Source organism: Falco rusticolus, chromosome 8, assembly GCF_015220075.1.
Source record: "Falco rusticolus isolate bFalRus1 chromosome 8, bFalRus1.pri, whole genome shotgun sequence".
Classification (NCBI taxonomy): Eukaryota; Metazoa; Chordata; class Aves; order Falconiformes; family Falconidae; genus Falco; species Falco rusticolus.
The window spans coordinates 17,402,525-17,420,520 of record NC_051194.1 but is presented as its reverse complement, the minus strand read 5'-3'; the positions used below and the strand labels follow the sequence as shown (position 1 = coordinate 17,420,520).

Below are 17,996 nucleotides of genomic sequence, written 5' to 3'. Positions count from 1 at the left end.
GATTATAAATTTAGCCTTCATCCAGTTGCCCAGATTTGAGGGGAGGATTCATCTGTTCCTTCTTTATTGGGAGATGATGGTTAGAATAGTAAAAAGAAATCTCTGAATCTATGAGTTTGGCTATGATGTCTTGTGCACTTGCTGTCTAGATGATTCCTCTTTAATATTTGTGTACATACAGAATATACTGTGCAATTTTCATTTATCTTTCTGAGTTTTCTCCAAAGGCTATCAAGGCTCTTACAGTAACAAAATAGTGTAGGTGGTGAGGGATCCATCGATGTCAACACATCCAACCCCTGTCCAGAGGGGGCAAATTAAATCACAGTATCCAGGTTATTATGGAACACTGTAGCACTATGGGCCAGTGGAACAATTCCCATAGTCCTGTTCAGGTGCCAGGAGATCTCAGGAAAGATCATTAGGGAGAGAGCTGTGGACTATGGGAATGTTGCGCGTTGATGACTGGCTGTGCGTGTTCTGCAGCTTATTGCTCTCTAAAGTCTTCTATGAATATTCACCAATTACCTATTACTGTTTCTTGGTTATCTGGCTACTAGCTTTTGTGTACCAAGTACTTTGCATGCTTTGAGCACGATTTGTTAAGACATGAGTGTCTGCTCTCAGTATGGAAATAAATTCACCAGGTCCTTGTGCTCATGTATTATACTGGGAGGAAAAGCTGTAACGTTCATTTCACCACTGAAGTGAACTCACCGTGCCACCACGAGGGTTTTCTGGCGTTCACTGGAAACAAACATATCATAGGAATTCAATTAGGTTTTAATATAAAAAAAAAAGCAAGCAGAAGTAAAAATATATGTAGACCCTTTCTTGGCGGAAGAGACGTGTTGTCACAGCTCACTGACTGCTTTGCCTGCCTTGTTACGGGGAAGTGGTCTCACTAGATTGGGTGATGCCACTTGTACTAATCGTACCATTTTCTGCAGGCTTTTATTCAACACTGTTCTCGTGTTACTGTGTGCATGTGTGTATGCAAGTTTTTTGCTCTTGTCCTTGGATGGGGAAGAAGAAGATGCTCTTCTCAGTATAACTGGTGAAAATTGTTTGTTTGGTTGGGGTTTTTTTCTGTGGCTGTTCTGTGCCTCTTAAAATTTGCCAGTTGAAGCACATGAGCAGTAATTTGACTTTTCTTTAGGGAAGTGTTTTGGAGGTTTTGTTGTGCTCTAAGCCTTTGAAAACATTAGTGTTTGTGCCTGTTTGTGAAAACTCAAAAATCTGATGGTTCTTTAATCCCCCACTGGTAACTGGATTTGGTGCAAGGATAGTACTCCTACCCTTGTAATTTTTTTGGTTATTTTCTACTTGCCCTTAATATTTCATGCACATTATGATTATCTTACATATGGAAAATCAGTGCTGTATGTACAATGTTTCAGGTTTAAATAGATGATTAATTTACTATTTAAAAAAGGATGTACATGAAAGAGTACAGCGCTCTGCCATGGAAATAAACAAAACTGGAGTGTTTCCTCTAGCATAAAAAAAAAAAAAAAGCATCTGTACTGTGTAAGACCTGTCTAACAGTCTTACAGTTGCTACAGCTTCAACTTCAGTAACTTTTCTTGTTTTGCATTGCTAGCAAAAGGGTTCTATAATGTTAAACAGTTGCTCTATTACAATGCTAAATTTGGACAAATGAGATTTAACAGATGAGTAAGTTTGCATACACTAAGTCAACCATGAAGCAACCATTTCTGAAGATCTGGACAAGCATATGATAAAGAAATATTTTTTTTAAAAAAAGATAGTCTTTTCTTCTGTTGCCTAGATCTAACTTATTAAGATATCATTGTCATGGCACTGATTTGTTCCCCAGTCTGTTGTTTGACCTTAACATTACTTGAATAATTTGTACTTTATTTCATGGGGGAGTTTATGTTGACAAATGGTCCGTATAGTCAGAGGATTATGATCTACTTGGTATTTAGTTTTGCCACAGCATAGAGTAAGACACTAAAGTTATCTTCAGAGCTGAAAGTTCCAACACTAATTGCATTGAATTCAACCTTACTCATTTCTTGGAGCCTATCAGCATCCTGATAGCTGCCATGGAGCTGTTAAAAAACCCATACAGATTGGTTCAGAGCTGCAACTCATTGATGCTGAAAATTCATGGTGGCCCATTGTTCTGTTGTGTCTTTATTTTCTGTAACTTCTTCATCTAGATTGCAGCCTGCAAAATGTGAGACTGGGCCAGATGTTACAACACCTAAAGCCTGTTCTGGAGGTCAGATTTAAAAAAAAAAAAACACCTACCAACTGTACGATGCTGAATAGCTTAGGGAAAACGGACTTTAAAATCTGAAAATACACCTTCGAGGAAGCAATGCATGGTATCATCATGGTTAACTTAATGAAAACTTTTTTAAAATACAGTAGCTTTAGTTCAATGAGAAGCACATTCTGCTGTGACCTTTCCCTTACTTTTACCTGGTTTTCTGTAACTTTGGTACAGTAAAACTTTGCTCTCTGAGAGAGATTTCATGTGTTCTAAAATAAAAACATGAAGTACAGCAGGGCATTATAGTAGTCATATATCTCTCCAAAATGGTTTAATGGTTTCCCTTTTATTTCAGTTTTCAGAAGCGCCCCCCCCCCCCTTTTTTTCCCCCTGCATCTCGTTTCAGTCTTCAATAACTTCTTTTCATAAAATCCATCAAGTCACAGATGTTACAGGACAAAACAATACACTGACAACAGCTCAGAATTAAAGACCAACTTATTTTAGTCAGACACTAATAGATGTCAACTAAGGAAAACTTGCAGGGGTAAGTGAGCCCCTGACTACCTGGTTTGAGTCTTTACTTGATAATGGCTTTAAATACACAGCTTATAAAGTAGGTAATAGCAGTGATTGTGCTGGTTGACCTATCTACAGGAGATAAATTACCAAATGATTGGTGAGTGAGAATGCAGAGACACACTAGCATTGCTCAGAATGTCCTAAAATGGCAGAACAGCAAGCACCTTAGAGCAACAGTGAGGATAAAGGTGAACACACAGCAAGGGAAAACTTACTGTGCAACTTGCCTGAGTGCTGTCTCAAAACATACATGCCTACAAAAGGTATGTTTTCTGTTGTCTTTATGCAACATAGTAAATTTGACACCACAAAAACCTGATGGTATTAAAATATGATGGTGGATGCTAGGCTCTGCAGAAAAGTTTGTCATCTTAACATAGAAAGTTTGCTTGGCTATAAAAGCATGCTTAAGAGAAAGCCATTGCCATAATAGCAACCAGATTGTATAGTTGTGTAATTCAAATGTGTCTAACATAAAGTGTAATTTTGACATTAGTATGTACTTTTCACATATTTTAAGAGTTGATGTTAGCTGAAAACTGGAAAAGTGACGTGGGACAGGTAAGTAAAGATAATGTTTTAGTTTTAAGAATGGAGGCCAATAACACAGCATTGAAAAGTAACAGCCAGAGTTCTTGCCCTTTTATACTTGGGCAGTAACAACCTATGTTCTAAGGAATGGACTTAAGGTGTAAATAAGCAGAAATGGCAGTCATAGCTATAGTCAAGATAAATATTCCAGCTGTCTATGTTGTTCTGATATTAAAAAAAAACCAAACAAAACCACCACCCTTTTCTGTTCCATGAATTAGCCTTTTCCCCTGCATGTTTGTTCAAAGATTTCAAATTCAAAATGCTATGTAAAAAAATTAATGTATTTGTGTGAAACTGAGAAGGGAATAGTTTAGACTTCCAACTGGAACTTAAAAGCTTTTGTCTGCCAATTTGCTAAATCTGTCTCTTGGCTGTTTTTGCTTCTAGAAATGCTACTTGTCATAAAATAGCTTGTCATACAATTTCACACTAGCCAGGTAAATTTGCACCTGATGGCCTGGGCTTGAACCCAGTCAACGTTACATATTTACAAAAGACAAATGCTGTCCTAATTCCTGAAATCACTTACATTTTGGCACAAGGAAGCAGTTGTATCACAACTAAATAGTGGAGAAGTCTTAATCGTAAACTCAAGCTGATAAAGAGCGAGCAGGAATCCAAGCTTCCTACAGCAAATACTTTCCACCTGCTTTAGTTCATCTTATAATCCAGTAACACAATAACTTCATTTGCTTTTTTTTTTTGGTCATATATTTTATATGTTCTCCCCAGATGCAAAACTAACTTGCTATTGCTCCCTCAAACCTTCAACTGGTTAATGCTTGTTTAGTCACTTGTCTTGATTATGGTTTCCTGTTCAATCTACTTCAGATAGTTAAATATCAAGAACAAGTGGACCAGCTGGTATTTTGTACTCACCACCTGGTGCAAAATAAAGGCAAAGCTGTTATGGCACAAGTAACCGTAATCCTGGAGCTGTGTAGTATCCTAGCTTGGCTGTTTATCAGTGAACTCACTAAAACACATAATAGTATGGGAGGCATGTGCAATGAATCCTGCAGCATGTTACCAAAATTTCCATTGGCAGAGATAAAATGAGAGAGAAGAATAACTAAAAATCAGACTAACAATGCAAATGAAAATCATGATTGGTAAAGTTGCAAATATTTGTTTGTTTGACAGTGATTGTGGAGGAATAAGGTTTTTGCCAGACATTCAGCAATTCTAATCATACTGAAACTTAAAATTCAATAATTGATTAACCAGCACAAGACAGACAGATAGATGTTTTTGGGTTATGATTTTTTAGGATAACAATCATTTTATGATGAAATGATTCTATAATAGCAAAGTTGCCTTGAGTCCAGATTTACTCTCCAGTTTTCAGAGTGCTAAACAATCTTTTAATGAACCCAGAAAATCACTGGGAAATTACTTGGATTCACTGGGAAATTACTTGGATTAATAAAATGAAAAATCCAAACCAGAAGAAAAAAGTATATTAAGTCACTCTCAAATAATTTGCATAAATCCAATGAAAGAGACTACTGTTATTAAAAAGTGAGTTTAAGATTGACAGTATAAAAGTAATGGGAAAAAGGTCGCTTTATAATAAAACTATGGCTTGGTAAAATGATCTTGATAAAGTGTCTGCTGAGTCCGTACAAACAGCATTGTTTTCAGTATTAGTATCAGCAGTTTTGCATGTGTATGGTTTGGGTTTGGGTTTTTGTTTGGATTATGTCTTCATTTGTGGTATTCTGTTGTGTGCATGTATATTGCTTTTAAGGTAACCAGCAAATACTAATTCTAATCTACTGGACTGTATTAATTAACTTATATTTCTTTATACTTTTTTAGACAAAATTTTAATTTTTATTTTTAAACATACATGGAAACTGAAGTATGACCTTTACTAACATAATTTCCTATCTTAGCCCTTAATTGTGAGGATGATGGTCTGGCAAAGGACAAATACACTTTCTGCACAGCATCTTGGACAAGCATACCATCTGTGATGTGAATTTTGCTTTTCCTCATGCTTAAAGGCGTATGATTATATATGACAGTCAGTAAAGAAGGCACAAGGTCCAGTAAAAGACATTTTAAAGAAAGGGGATGATAAAGTCAATTTATTAGATTATTTCTATTGAAAGGGTAACCTACAATAGCACTAGACTTCTTTTAAATTATATATAGTGGGTATTTATTCTAAGGCATAAAACCTCAAGCTTAGATATCATCCTGGATATGAAGCCAGGTTTTAGAGTGACTGTAGGTTAAATTGGTATTTTGGCATTCATTGATAAATTTTTTCCTAATAATGTGAAGAATCAAAAGGTTAACTGCCTAAGGCCTTTTTTTGTCATTTGTATTCTATTTGTGAAGGGGATTGTTGAAGATGAATCATAAAATGGTTCAGTACCTCTTGAAGAGAAAATGATAGAAAAGGGAAATAGATTATGAAATCCTGAGACAATTCGTATATGAAGTTATATGATTTCAGGATTTATCTGCAATTTCTTCCATCATGACAGTGAATGAGGTCAGTTGTGCATGAATACAAATGTGTTTGAAATCAGGCCTACTAGACACATGATAGATGCACACTATCTTTCGCAGTTCTCTGAAAGTGTTGCAGAGGTAGGATCATGGCATATGGTAATTTGAAAGGTGTTCTACCCTCTTTGCATCCCGCACTACTGCAGGATTTGGAGATCAATCGTAACACTCCTGGATTAGTGGATGAGTTGAACGTGAGGTATTGGTTCGCTTTGACAGTGATCAGTGACTATGTCTTTTGTAGTGTCACCGACGTGCTAGGCCTTTGTTGGGATATGATATTTAGATTCCTAACGTTGCTACTTCATTCTGTCATTTTCTCCCCCCCGTCCTATGTTGTACTTGTATACATTCTCCATTTCTTTGATGTAAGAAAAGTATGGCTGTGACACCCAGGACTGCTTCCGTGGAACATAGCTAGGAGCTTCTGACCCCGGAATGCACTCAAGCCATGTTTGCAATAATTGCAAGTCTGACATATCTGAGAGGGGCTGGCAGGAGGACATAAGGTTCTTTTTTTTTTCCGCCACTACCGAGGTGAATTGTAAGACTTGCCACCAAAGAAAGAAGCTTTATTTTCTAGATTTGTTCTTTTGATTGAGAGAAACAAGTTGCACTTCAACACCAATGTTCCTCAACAATTTCAAGTGACTTCTCTTGAGAAAAGACAATTATAACCAACAGAAAGATTGGCAAATAATGTGTTCAGCTTAGAAATAACCATCTTTTTTAGAACAAGAAATGTTGTTAAAATTCAAGGCTTTCATTTGTGCTTTTAAAATGTTTTAACTTTTCTAAAATTCTGAAAGTCTGAGCAGATCGTTCATTGTGTCTGAAAGCACAAACAAGTGTCAAGTAACTTTTGAGTCTGTTGTAGCCACTGAGTTCATGAAATTAACAGCGTTTGGCTTTCCAGTTAGTAAGCACGTTGGATAAAGACTGCTTTCATTCCAATGAGTCCAGTAATCTAGAGCACGTGAAAGATCAAGCTTGAAAACGTCAACACAAAGTACCTTGTAATAAGCCATCAGGAAGTTTTGCAGTTTTCTTTCCAAGAGCTGGCTTGAAAGAAGCTCTGTGAGACAGACCTCTGCGACTGAGGAAATCAGACACATCCTTTTTGCTCTCTGTCCGGTGTGGCTAGTCAGCTCATTGCTGGTCAGCTCATTGTCCTGACATTTACAGTTTTATTGTGAAATTTCTGCAACTGTTTTTTTTCGTTTGTTTGGTTTTTGGGGTTTTTTTGGTTTTTTTTTTTTGGGGGGGGGCAAACAACCAAACATCCCACACAACTTATGAACTAATATTAAATTTTTCACTTCAAAACTTGGCATACGACACTTTCAGACCTCTCCTTGTTCGGCTTTCCATCCCTTTTACACAATATGCAGAGTAGCTATTGAAGAGTACTGGTAACAATACTATTCTACAGCAATCCAGATCAACATACATACATACGTGAACACAGGGGAAATTTGGAATTTTCTCTAGTACTTTGCTTTCAATTACCATATTTATTAAAGACATCCATAATGGGGGGGAAAAATTCTACTGTCAAAGACCACAAAATGTTCATGTTAATAAAAATATTGCATATTTACAAAATACTTCTAGTTTTCAATATTTAATGTAGACTTTAACTTAGACTTAAAATAATACTTGAAACATGTTTTGTAAAGCTCAGACTGCTATATAACCTTGTGTGTATTATAAATCTTTATTAACTAGTAAATGGGGGCCAGAAGGCTGACTTGCCAAGGTCAGGGCCTGTAAGTAACAGAAACAAAATCCAGGTTTTCTGGTTCCTGCTTTAAGCACTAGATATTTCCTTTCTGTAGTCAAAAGAATTTTTTAATGTTAGTGTGTTGACATAATGGGAATCTAGCTGCCTAAGCTTTACGTTGAACATACTTTTAAATTTCTGATATGTTATTAAAAACTTTTGAGTGTCGGGGTTTGGGAAGCACTATATTGTGAATAGATGAAGACATGAACCTCTGAGGCCAGCACATGGTAAATGATATTATACTTCTGTTGCTGCATCTTTGAAGGCAAAATTCTAGGAAGCTACTTATGCTTCAAAACAAGACTGTTCTCTTTGGACACACTGAGCAATGTGAACCATCCACAGTGGAGATAATGAAATATTTCACATTCTGACAATGGCATTGCTCAGTCTATGTGCAAGTGTAAATAATACTCAATGAAAATATCAAAATACAGAAGTTATTAGCAGCAGCCTTGAATGCTTTATTTTCTCCAAAGCTGCCAAGACTTTCAGGTTAGCTTCATCCTCCAAGACAGTGTAAGGTAATTAAATATTTTTTTTCAGTGTGAAAAGGCCTGTTTTAGGGTTATAGGTATATATTGCCCCATCCTTCTCATCTGGGCTCCAAGCTGAGGAACTAGTCAAATCTTGAAAATGTTAAATATTTATTTATGAAGATGATAGCCTTTATCTAAAGGATTGCTTTGGTCTCAAAGTATGGAGTTAGCTCTTTTCAAGAGGAGTATTCACCTCTGAGCCTACTGCTTTGAAAACTTTTGCATTTAATACACTTCAGTGGCTGAGCTAGAAGCCTGTATTTGAATTTGGTTTTCTGGGTACCTTCCCTGTTTACCTCTCAAATATCTTTCTGGGGTGATAAAATGGATATGACTTCTTTCTGAATTTATTTGTGGTGAGTTTTTGTTTTGGAACTATGTGCAAGTAGCCTCTAAATGTAAGAAACTATTATGATTTATTGTGCTGCAAGTTTGTGTTATTACGAACAGTACATCTTCAGCATATTGATCCGCTAATCTTGCTCCTAAATTGTAGTACTTTTAATCATTTTCCACCACTGAAACTACTGTACATTGTTGCTTATGTGTAAAGACTGTTAGTATTCTGTATGTTGAAGTCCAAAGAGAGAAAGCATTTTTATACCAGAAACTGGTAATGCCTTGTATATGAAAACAGCATTTCTAGACTGTCTTAATATTGATGGTAAAGTGTAGCTATGATCGTGCCCCTTTAACTGTGTTGGGTTGTTGGGTTTTTTTTTTTAACAATTGCCAGTGTAGACAGCTATGAATTATGAATTATTATGCCTTGAATAATAAAAAAGGAAACCCTAAATTTCCTCTTACGCAGAATCTCTCAAAACTGCTTAATGTCAGATTTTGGCTGAAACGAAGCAATATAAAGCTAAGGAAATACTATTTCATACAGTGGTGAAGGTCACAGATTATACATTTTGACTCTCCAGACTCTCCTGTAACCATTGCCAAAATCTGCTATCCATGCATCAGAAGTAACACCCTCAGCCTGAAAGGATGCTGTGTTGTGTCCTCCTTAGTCTTTCATATATTCCACAAATATTTAAATTATTTGGATTTTCCAACCAATTTGGTACTTTCTTACAGAAGCCATATGCCCTTGAAACAGAATGAAATGGATTGCATGTTGCCTGCTATGTGCAAGCTGTGTTCTTACTGATTACAGACCTTATTTTGAGAACAAAATGCTCATATATATTAGGTAGGTTTTGTGCGCTAAAAGCATGTAATGATAGGTCTAGTTTTGGGTTTTTTTCTCCTTTTCTCTAGTATTTAATTAAATGCTGAGTATGAAGTAGAAAAAGCTACAGAAAGTTCTGTGTGGCTGTAAACTGCATAAGACAAAGGTAACACAACAGTTAATACTCTGTAGTTGATGGAATATGTGGCACCATAAGTAACAGAGGGAACATAATATGGAAGGCTTTCTAGGTTGTTTCTGTTGTATGATACAAATCTAATACAAAAGAACCTAATTTAATTTGCTAAGCTTTTAGTGGAACTACTTTCCCGTCTTCTTCATAAGCTACAATTTAAAATTCTTTAACACATTTAAAATGTTTTCAGCCATGGTGAAGGTGGGTGATCCCTCCTTGATGTTAGTCAGTTGGCTTTCTGGTAATTCCCAGTTTGACTTGAAGCACCTGAGCAATAGGATATTAGGAACCAGAATAAGGAGCAGGTAAATTCCGTACCATCCATTATTAGAATTAAACTGACCAAATAAACTAATTTCAAGGACAATTACAATTCTGTCCCTGAATCTAAGCAAAAGATAAAAAAGATGGTTTATTAAGTTTTATTCATGATCTTCTATGTAATTACTATGTATGGGAGCCCCAATCTAAGTGGAAGACATTCTGTTTCAGTTCTTTGCCACTCAGAGTTACTGCCCTTTTTGCATAATGTGCGGTGAATGGTGGTATGCCAGGTGATGCTGTGACATTAGTTTTCTTGCATGGAATCATCATCTTTATTATCCCATCTCAAAATAGGAATGATTCGTGAGTAAAGATGTACAGATTGCTAACATTCATGGGTTTATTATGATTGCGGGGAATATAAAGCTAGCTTCCATTGCCAGGCTTTCTAATCCCTCTCATGTTTCATCCCAAGTAGTAGCCTGTAGTAATGTCTTAGACTTGATGGTTGTTTTCATTTTATAGTTTGACTATTTTAAGAGCAGCTAATGCTTATTTCATTAAGAATACTATTTAAAAGCAAAGACACAGGTGAAAACATTGTTTGCTCAGCCTAGCAAATACAAATAAAACACGTTATAGATAAAACCAAAAATAATTGATATGAAAATATCTTTATACCAGCCAATATTCACCGTTTAATTGATAATTGATTTTCCTCTTGAAACTGGAGTAGAAAATACTAGTTTATGAGAGTTGTGCCATTAAGCTTCTGAGGGCCCGGGTAAGCTTCTAGTGAAAAAGTCTGATTCAACATCAGCTGACACTATTTTTCTTCTCTGTGGCGCTATCATCTTCCTGCTGTTTATTTTGACTGTAGTTTTGGTAATATCTGCGGATGCATCTTCAAATTCCCCATGTACAAAGCACGTCTTACCCCTGCAAAAGCCTGGTGGGCCCGGGATGGTGAGCCCCAGGGTGGGAGCACCTGGTGGGCTGCCGGGAAGGGGGCAGCCCTGCTGCTGCCTCCGCCATGGGGCCGTGGCTCCAGCCGTGCTTCTGCAGGGCTGGACTACACGCGCTAGGACAGCGTAGCAATATTGACACCAGTCAGATTAAACCTACAGTCTATTTCGAGCTTCCAGTAAAAATCAAGTTCAAATTCCTTAGCATTGACAGGGTGCTCAAGTGTCAGCTTTATGTCCTTTTTAGGTAATGTACTGAGATACTTTATTTAACTTGGTATATGTCATTGCTTCCCAAATGATTGCATCAGTGGCTTTAAAATTAGGCGGAGTTTGAACTTAGCATGTTTAAAATGCACACATCAGATTGACCATGTGACTACCCATTAAGTGATGTGGTGGATATGCTTGAGAGCTCCTCTTAGAGCTGTTCGGGAGCCTTGTGACTCAAATGGTAAGATTCAGGGCATGATGCCTTTGAAGCAATCAAAATTACTTATGTCCTCTCCACCCTCCTAGTTACTGCTGGCGACGGTGGAGGCTTTGTTCTGTTGTGCAGGAAGTCCTGCAGCATAAGGTTCTGTGAGGGTCTGTCATTGCCTGAACCAGAGTACCATCTGTTGAGATTCCTTAAATTAGTCTTATTTTTTGCCCATAAACTTTCAGATTTCAGGACTTCAGCCAGCTGACCAGGCCTTGCTACAGTTCCCATCAAGTCTCTAGACAACCGACTATTGTGCATGCAGAAAGTATGAGCATTTGGGAGCCATCAGATTTACTGCACATGTGTAGGCCACATGGACAACACAAGTGCAGTGAGTCCTATGTTTCTTAGGCATGTCACACTTGCCACACAGTGTGTGTGCATGCGTAACTGCCCAGGAAGACACTGACAAGAAATATGGTGACGTTACACATACCACACAATGTCATTTATCTTGAAATTAACTCTAAAACATTTGTGCTTGCATGTTTTGTGAAGGTGTTGGAAGTTCAAAGTTTTCTAGAGAAGTGATTTTCTTTCACTTAACTCTTCCCAAGCAGCTGCCATGATCCGTTTTTGTCCATCCTGCCTTTCCACTGCTGCCAGAACTCAGCTCTCTTCTAGACTGTAAGTGGTATCAAGGGTGCTACTGCAAGGTGGAGGTGGTGGAGGAGTCGGTGGGGATATTGATGACAGGTTCAAGAGAGAAGGCAGCTACAGAACTGCTTAGGTGACAGCACTGCTTGAATGTAAATATACTCTAAGCATCTGTTTAGCAAATGTTCTTCTTTTACTTGAAAACAAATAGATTAAATAAAAATATTTATGTATTAGTTTTCAAATTGATGCAAAGATGTTCTAAATACACTGTAGTACTCATTTTCAAAAAGAAGCTACTATATTTCTTATTGCAGAAGCAGCAGGCAAGATTTAAATCCCTGTGAGTAGACAGCACACCTTTGATAGTAATCTTGTTTGTAAGGAGTTTTACATATATGGAAATGTTGGTAGCTTCTGACACTTCAGAAAATAGTATGGATAAAAACTGTCCAGCTTTAGATAGCTTAAAAAGCCCCTTGTTCAAATCAGTATAAATAAAAAATAAGAAACACTTCATAGATTCCAATTATTCCATAATCTGTTGTTTTGTGCAGTTTTGTGTAACACATGCTGCACTGACCTCTGCCAGCTCCATGCTAAGAGATGAACAGTGACTTGCTTGCCAGCTTCTAGCAATTGCCAGGAGCCAGAAGCCATGGTTGATGTGTGAAGGAAACACAGCAGAGTCAACACTGCTTCACTGTGGCATGTCTTGAGAATATGTGACCATCTCCTTTTAAGAGCTATTTTAGCTGGAGCATAGGAAAACATGTCTTTTAGTTTTTACAATAATTAAACGTAATTCAAGGATAAGCTTGGCTTTTGGCTCATCTATTTTTCTGCCATTTTGTCTGGTTTACTTGCCCTTTCCAGGGAAATTTTGTTGTGAGGGATTAGCAGTGAAGCATGGAATATGTTGACTGCCATGGATGACAGTGTTGAAGAGGTTTTGGGGAGTGAGTTCAGCATTTCTTAGAATTTGAAGTTCATCACAGCTAAACATTTGTAATTAAAAACAAAAAAAAAAAAGCCACCATTAGGCTACAATGTTTGCATTACCTGCAATCATATTTACTTACCATCCAACAGCTTCTGTACTGCCATCCTGAGGCAAGGTGTGCCTCTCCATATGGCTATCTTTGTAGCTGGGAAGCTGCTTGCTACTAAACTAGAACAGGAAAAAATGTCTCTCTTTGGAATGATGTTGTCTGGCTGCCAAGGAAAGTTAGGTTCCAACAAAAGTATTTTCACTGCTTGAATGAGCTAAGGATGGATACCTTCAGTCTGTGTGGAGGAGACTTCAGAGCTTTCAGAGTACTTTGTCTTCCGAAGCAGTGTAATTTCTGTCTTGTCTGGTCTGAACCAGCTGTTCCTTGTTCAAGAGCTGATGTCTTGTAGGCTAACACTTGATGGAGGGTGCTTGCCTCAAAATAGATAGCGATGAGTGTCAATGACATGCCTGGAGCTGTCCGTGCTTTTGCCCTCTCAAGAGGGTTAAAGGAGAGGGACACGGTTCAAGCTTCTACAGTTATCATTGCTGCTTTGGGTACCTAAGGCTGGAGAGGGGTTAGTTGTGGCTTTTGTGCCTTACTTCGTCTGTTAATGCTGGAGGTTGAAGTGATCTTCCTCTGCCTTTTGCTCTGGGAAAGGAGGGGTTCCTTTGGGGATCCAGGCAGAATGACACCTTCCCAAACTTTTGGTTTCTGTAGATTTAGGAGAGGTGGGAGAATAGTATTTTCTAATCTTTCCTGAAGCAGCATAAGCAGCCACTTAAAGGGGTGACGGCCAAGTCCCTCTGTGCATTTTCAAACCTTGTGTCATTTGTCACTGAGCATTCTCGCATTGGATACTGCTATACAAGGACCAGTTAACTGCGCCTGGGGTCTAGTCATGTAAGTGGTTCAATCTCAAGGCTTGATCAAAATGGTCTCTCTATAAAAATGAAATTTTTCATCTAAATAATTCACTATAAAATGAGAAAATCACTGTTGCTTTTTCAGACAAAGACCAGGAGAGGTGAAGTTTAACTTGTGTTCTTGAATGTGCTCTTTGGTAAATTTCTCTCTGCAGGGAAATGCTCTGGAACATTGAGTCTGCTTGTTAGGGAGGGCAGTGGGCAGGTGGCTGCTTGGCTGGCCTTACGGGGGGACATTTCACTGGTTTGGGCAAAACCAGCTACAAGGTGGGCAGGAATGCCTCAGAAAATTACAAATTTCTGTAATCAAAACACGGTGAACAGGTATTTACAATGTGCTACTGCACACTGGAATGTACATCTGTATCATAAGGTGAGCATCTTACAGGGGGGATTTTTTTTGTACAAGCCCTTCACTTAAGATACCAAATTTTTAGCATTCTCAGCTATTTTCTGTGAACAATTTTGAGCACAACCCAAGCAGCTGAACCCTAATGTAACGCAGCCTTGTCAAATCTTTTGGAGGGGTTTTGAGAGTTTCGTGGTAATGCTGGCCATGATCATTGTGGAACCGTGAAAAGGAAAACTATTCACTGCCTGCAGGAGCAGAGCCTAGACTCCATAGCCATGAACCAAGGGTCTGTGATGCAGATGAAGAACAGATTATCAGTGTCCTGAAGTATGTGATGCATAGATGTGCCTTTCCATCTGTTTTTAAGTCTGCAAAATAAGGGACTAGGTATTTTGAAACAGGTTCTCATGACATGCATACACCGGTTTTGTTTTGGGTCAGGCCCTCTCTATCCCTGTGTGTGCTACTGCAGGGAGAACCTGCCTGCTCCTGGGCTACCACGTACCTTACCCGTGTGTTTCCCAGAACTCAACACCAGCAAGTTTTCAGGCTGTGCTGCATTTTTGCGTGCTGTCTTTAGTAGGCTTTAGGTACAACGTTCTGCGCCTCAAACTGAACCGAGTCAGGCTGGAACAGCCACGGGAAGGCAGCCCCCTTTACTTAGTCCCTAAAATTTTTGCCGGAGTTCAAGCAGGGGCCGAGTTCCCGGGCTGGGAGCGCAGCAGCGGCCGCAGCGAGGGGCCAGGCCGGTGCGGGGGGCGAGCGGGGCCGGTGCGGACCGGGCTGCCCGCGGCGCGTCCCCGGCGGGCGCTGAGCGTCCTCCTGCCGCCGCCAGGGGGTACTCGGGGAGTGGGAACGCGGGGAACAAAAGGAGCCGAGTCCCCTCCGCGGGGGAACGTGCGAGCGCCGGTCCCCGCGCCGCGGCCCGCACATTCCTGGCCGAAACCCGAACCGGGGAAGGGGGCGGGCTCGCCCCGACAATGGAGCCGCGGCGCCAGGCGGGGTGGGGGCTGCGGGGCGCAACCGGGGCACGGGGGGCCGCTGGGTGCCGCTCCGCCCGGCCCCCGCGGCCGCGCTGCGTTACCGCGCGGCACCCCGGCCCCACTGCCTCGCTGGGCCGCGCCCCGGCCCGGCTGCCTCGCCCCGGTCCCTCGCTGCGCTGCGCCCCGGCCCCGCTGCCCCAGCCCGCTGCCTCGCTGCGCTCGGCGGGGCCGGCGCGGCCCCGAACTTTCACCCTCCCTCCGCTCCAAAAGTTCAGCAGTTTGGTGACGTCAGGGCGCCCGCAGCCAATGGGCGCTGCGGGTGATATTTTGGGAGGGGGGAGGGGTGGCACCGCGCCGCGGGCGCTCGCCCGGCTGCCATGCCCAGTGAATGGGGAGCGGGCGGGCAGCGCAGCAGCGGCTGGGAGCGCCGCCGCCTCCGCCGCCTCCGCTCGCCGCCTCCCGGTCCCGGCTCCGCCGGCCGCCAGCGCGGGGGCGCGGGCCCGCGGCGGCAGCAGCCGAGCGGCGGCAGGGAGCGCCCGGGGAGACCGCGGCCGCCAGCCCCCGGCGGGTTACCTGCCCGGCCCAGGTGGGGCCATGCGGAGCGGGGGAGGCTGCCTGGGAGGCTGTCGCCGCCGCTGATGGATGTTTTGTGTGCGTTCGCCTCCGCTCGCGGCTTCGCTTTCATCTGAGGACGCGTCTGGCTCAAGCTCTGTTGAACTCTCTGCCTTCTGGTACCGTTTGCAGATAAGAGAGAGAAAGCCGAGCCCGAGAGGCAATTCCCCACCTTCTCCCACCTAACGTGACCCTTTCAGGCGCTTTGAAGGTTTGCTGGAGCTCCGGCGAGGATGGCAGCGGTGGGCTCCCTTGGGCTGTGCTAAAAGCCTCTTGTTTTCTTTTCCTTTTCTTCTTAGAGGCGTTTCATCTTTAAGGGCCGGCCGCTTGCACACACTTTTATACCCGCTGAAGCCATCAAGAAACCATGTCGCCTGGTGGAAGAAGTGCGTTTTTGTGCCTTGGAACGATCTTGAGCTTTGGGAGCTGGATGCCTGTGGGAGGATGCCCGCATAAATGTACATGTATCGCTTCCAACGTGGATTGTCACGGACTAGGACTCAAAACTGTACCGAGGGATATTCCCAGGAACGCAGAGAGACTGTAAGTACAAACCCTTAAGAGCTCCTCAAGTACTTGTAGAAGCACCTGGGATGAGTTTGGCAACACCTGCCTATGAGTGCAGGGCACATACAGCAGCACTTTCAGTGATCAGACACGGATTAATGTTTTCAGGAGGGAAGGGGAGGAGCTTTTCAGCAGTTACAGCTGCCCTGCTGCTGTTACTGCTTTTAAAAAAATAGTCAGGTTCATGGTTTTTTCAGTTTCAGTTACTGTCTGATCGGGTTTTGTAGTGACTTGTTTGTAATGGAGTTTACGGCTCTACCCGGAGTGCTCCCAGCAATAATCGTTGTCAATGCAAATGCCAGTTTAATATGCAATTAGAAACCTGGATGTTTTCACCTGGTGGCTGGTAGCAGTTTCTCCTTACTTTCTCAACACGGTGACTTCAACACCGTGGAAAAATCAACTACTGCCGTAAACTAATTGAAATGGCTAAGAAGTCACATTAAAGCATCCTCTAATTTCTGTCTTCAACTGCTGCAGGGAAGCTGGCTGTTCAATTTTTCATTTACTTCATGGTTTATGATAGTAGTGCAATGTTGCAGAGTGTTTCCAACGTCAGCACGGGAGAATGTAATGCGTTTGTTCAGAGTAAATCTTCTGTATCATAAGTTCTCATGAGGTTTTACTTTACTTTTCACTCACGAAGGCAAACTTCAGGCCTCTGATACAGTTCTGGCCCTCCTGTGGTGCAGCGGACGGCATCTCCGACATTGCTTAATACATGGCATGTGGCACACTTCAGGGAATGCCCGGTGCTAGATATGAAGATGTCCAGACCGGAATGTTAAGCAGAGCTTCAGCACAGCTCTGCAGATGACCCCAGGGCAGTGCAGTCAGTTGTGCCTGATGTGGACTGGCTGATAACTGAAAACGGTTTTGAACTTGTAAGCAAATGCCATAGCTTGTATGGCCAGACTTCCTATTTTATTTCCTTCTGGGTCATAGACTTGGGGAAACTGCAAACTCTTAAGCAGTTTTTCTTCTAGTAAATCAGGCTAGATGGAGTTACTAAGCTAACAAAGTTTTTGTGCATAGAGCACTCTTAAAATCTGAGTTCTGTCCCCAAATGAAATTTTATAGCATCCTTGAATGTTTCTAAATGTGTTTTATAGTGCTGAGAGCTCTTAAATGATAGCTCTGTGCAGATTTCTTGCTTCCTTGTTCTAATGTCTTTAATGTTTTGTGGCCATATCAGCCTTCCTTGTAACCCTAGCTGTGTGAGCAACACTTCTCATATGTGAGCGTTATGGGAAGGTTAAGTTCTGCGTGAAACTGTGTATCTCTAAAATTGATGGGTAGCAACCTGGCAATTTAGAGACATAAAAACCCCCCAACAACCCAACCCCAAAACAACAAGTACCACAACAAACCGCTACCGAAGTAGTATTCCTAGCCAGCCAGAGTAAGTACGTGTGGTAATGCAGTGTTTTGTATGCCTCCTTGGTGGGGTGTGTTTGCATGGTTTTAAGAGTCAAAGGCTAGAACTAAACTTACAAATTTCAGGCTAAAACGATTCGCAAATGTAAGGTTAGTTGGCCACCTGAGAAGAACTTAAAAATGGTAATTTATTACTGCCTAAGCTTTAGGGGGCCTGAATTAGTTTTGTTACTGG

At 41.2% G+C, this 17,996-nt stretch overlaps 1 protein-coding gene across 1 annotated transcript in view; it reads left to right on the top strand.

Moving 5' to 3' along the window:
• The first annotated feature begins 15,580 nt into the window (after positions 1–15,580).
• Positions 15,581–17,996, top strand: part of SLIT3 (slit guidance ligand 3) — a 531,438-nt gene continuing 529,022 nt past the window's right edge. Inside the window, exons 1-2 of the mRNA XM_037398361.1 lie at positions 15,581–16,028; positions 16,117–16,360. Of these exons, the coding sequence (XP_037254258.1) occupies positions 16,185–16,360 (176 nt within the window). The 5' untranslated portion in view covers positions 15,581–16,028; positions 16,117–16,184. The remainder of the gene's footprint in view (positions 16,029–16,116; positions 16,361–17,996) is intronic.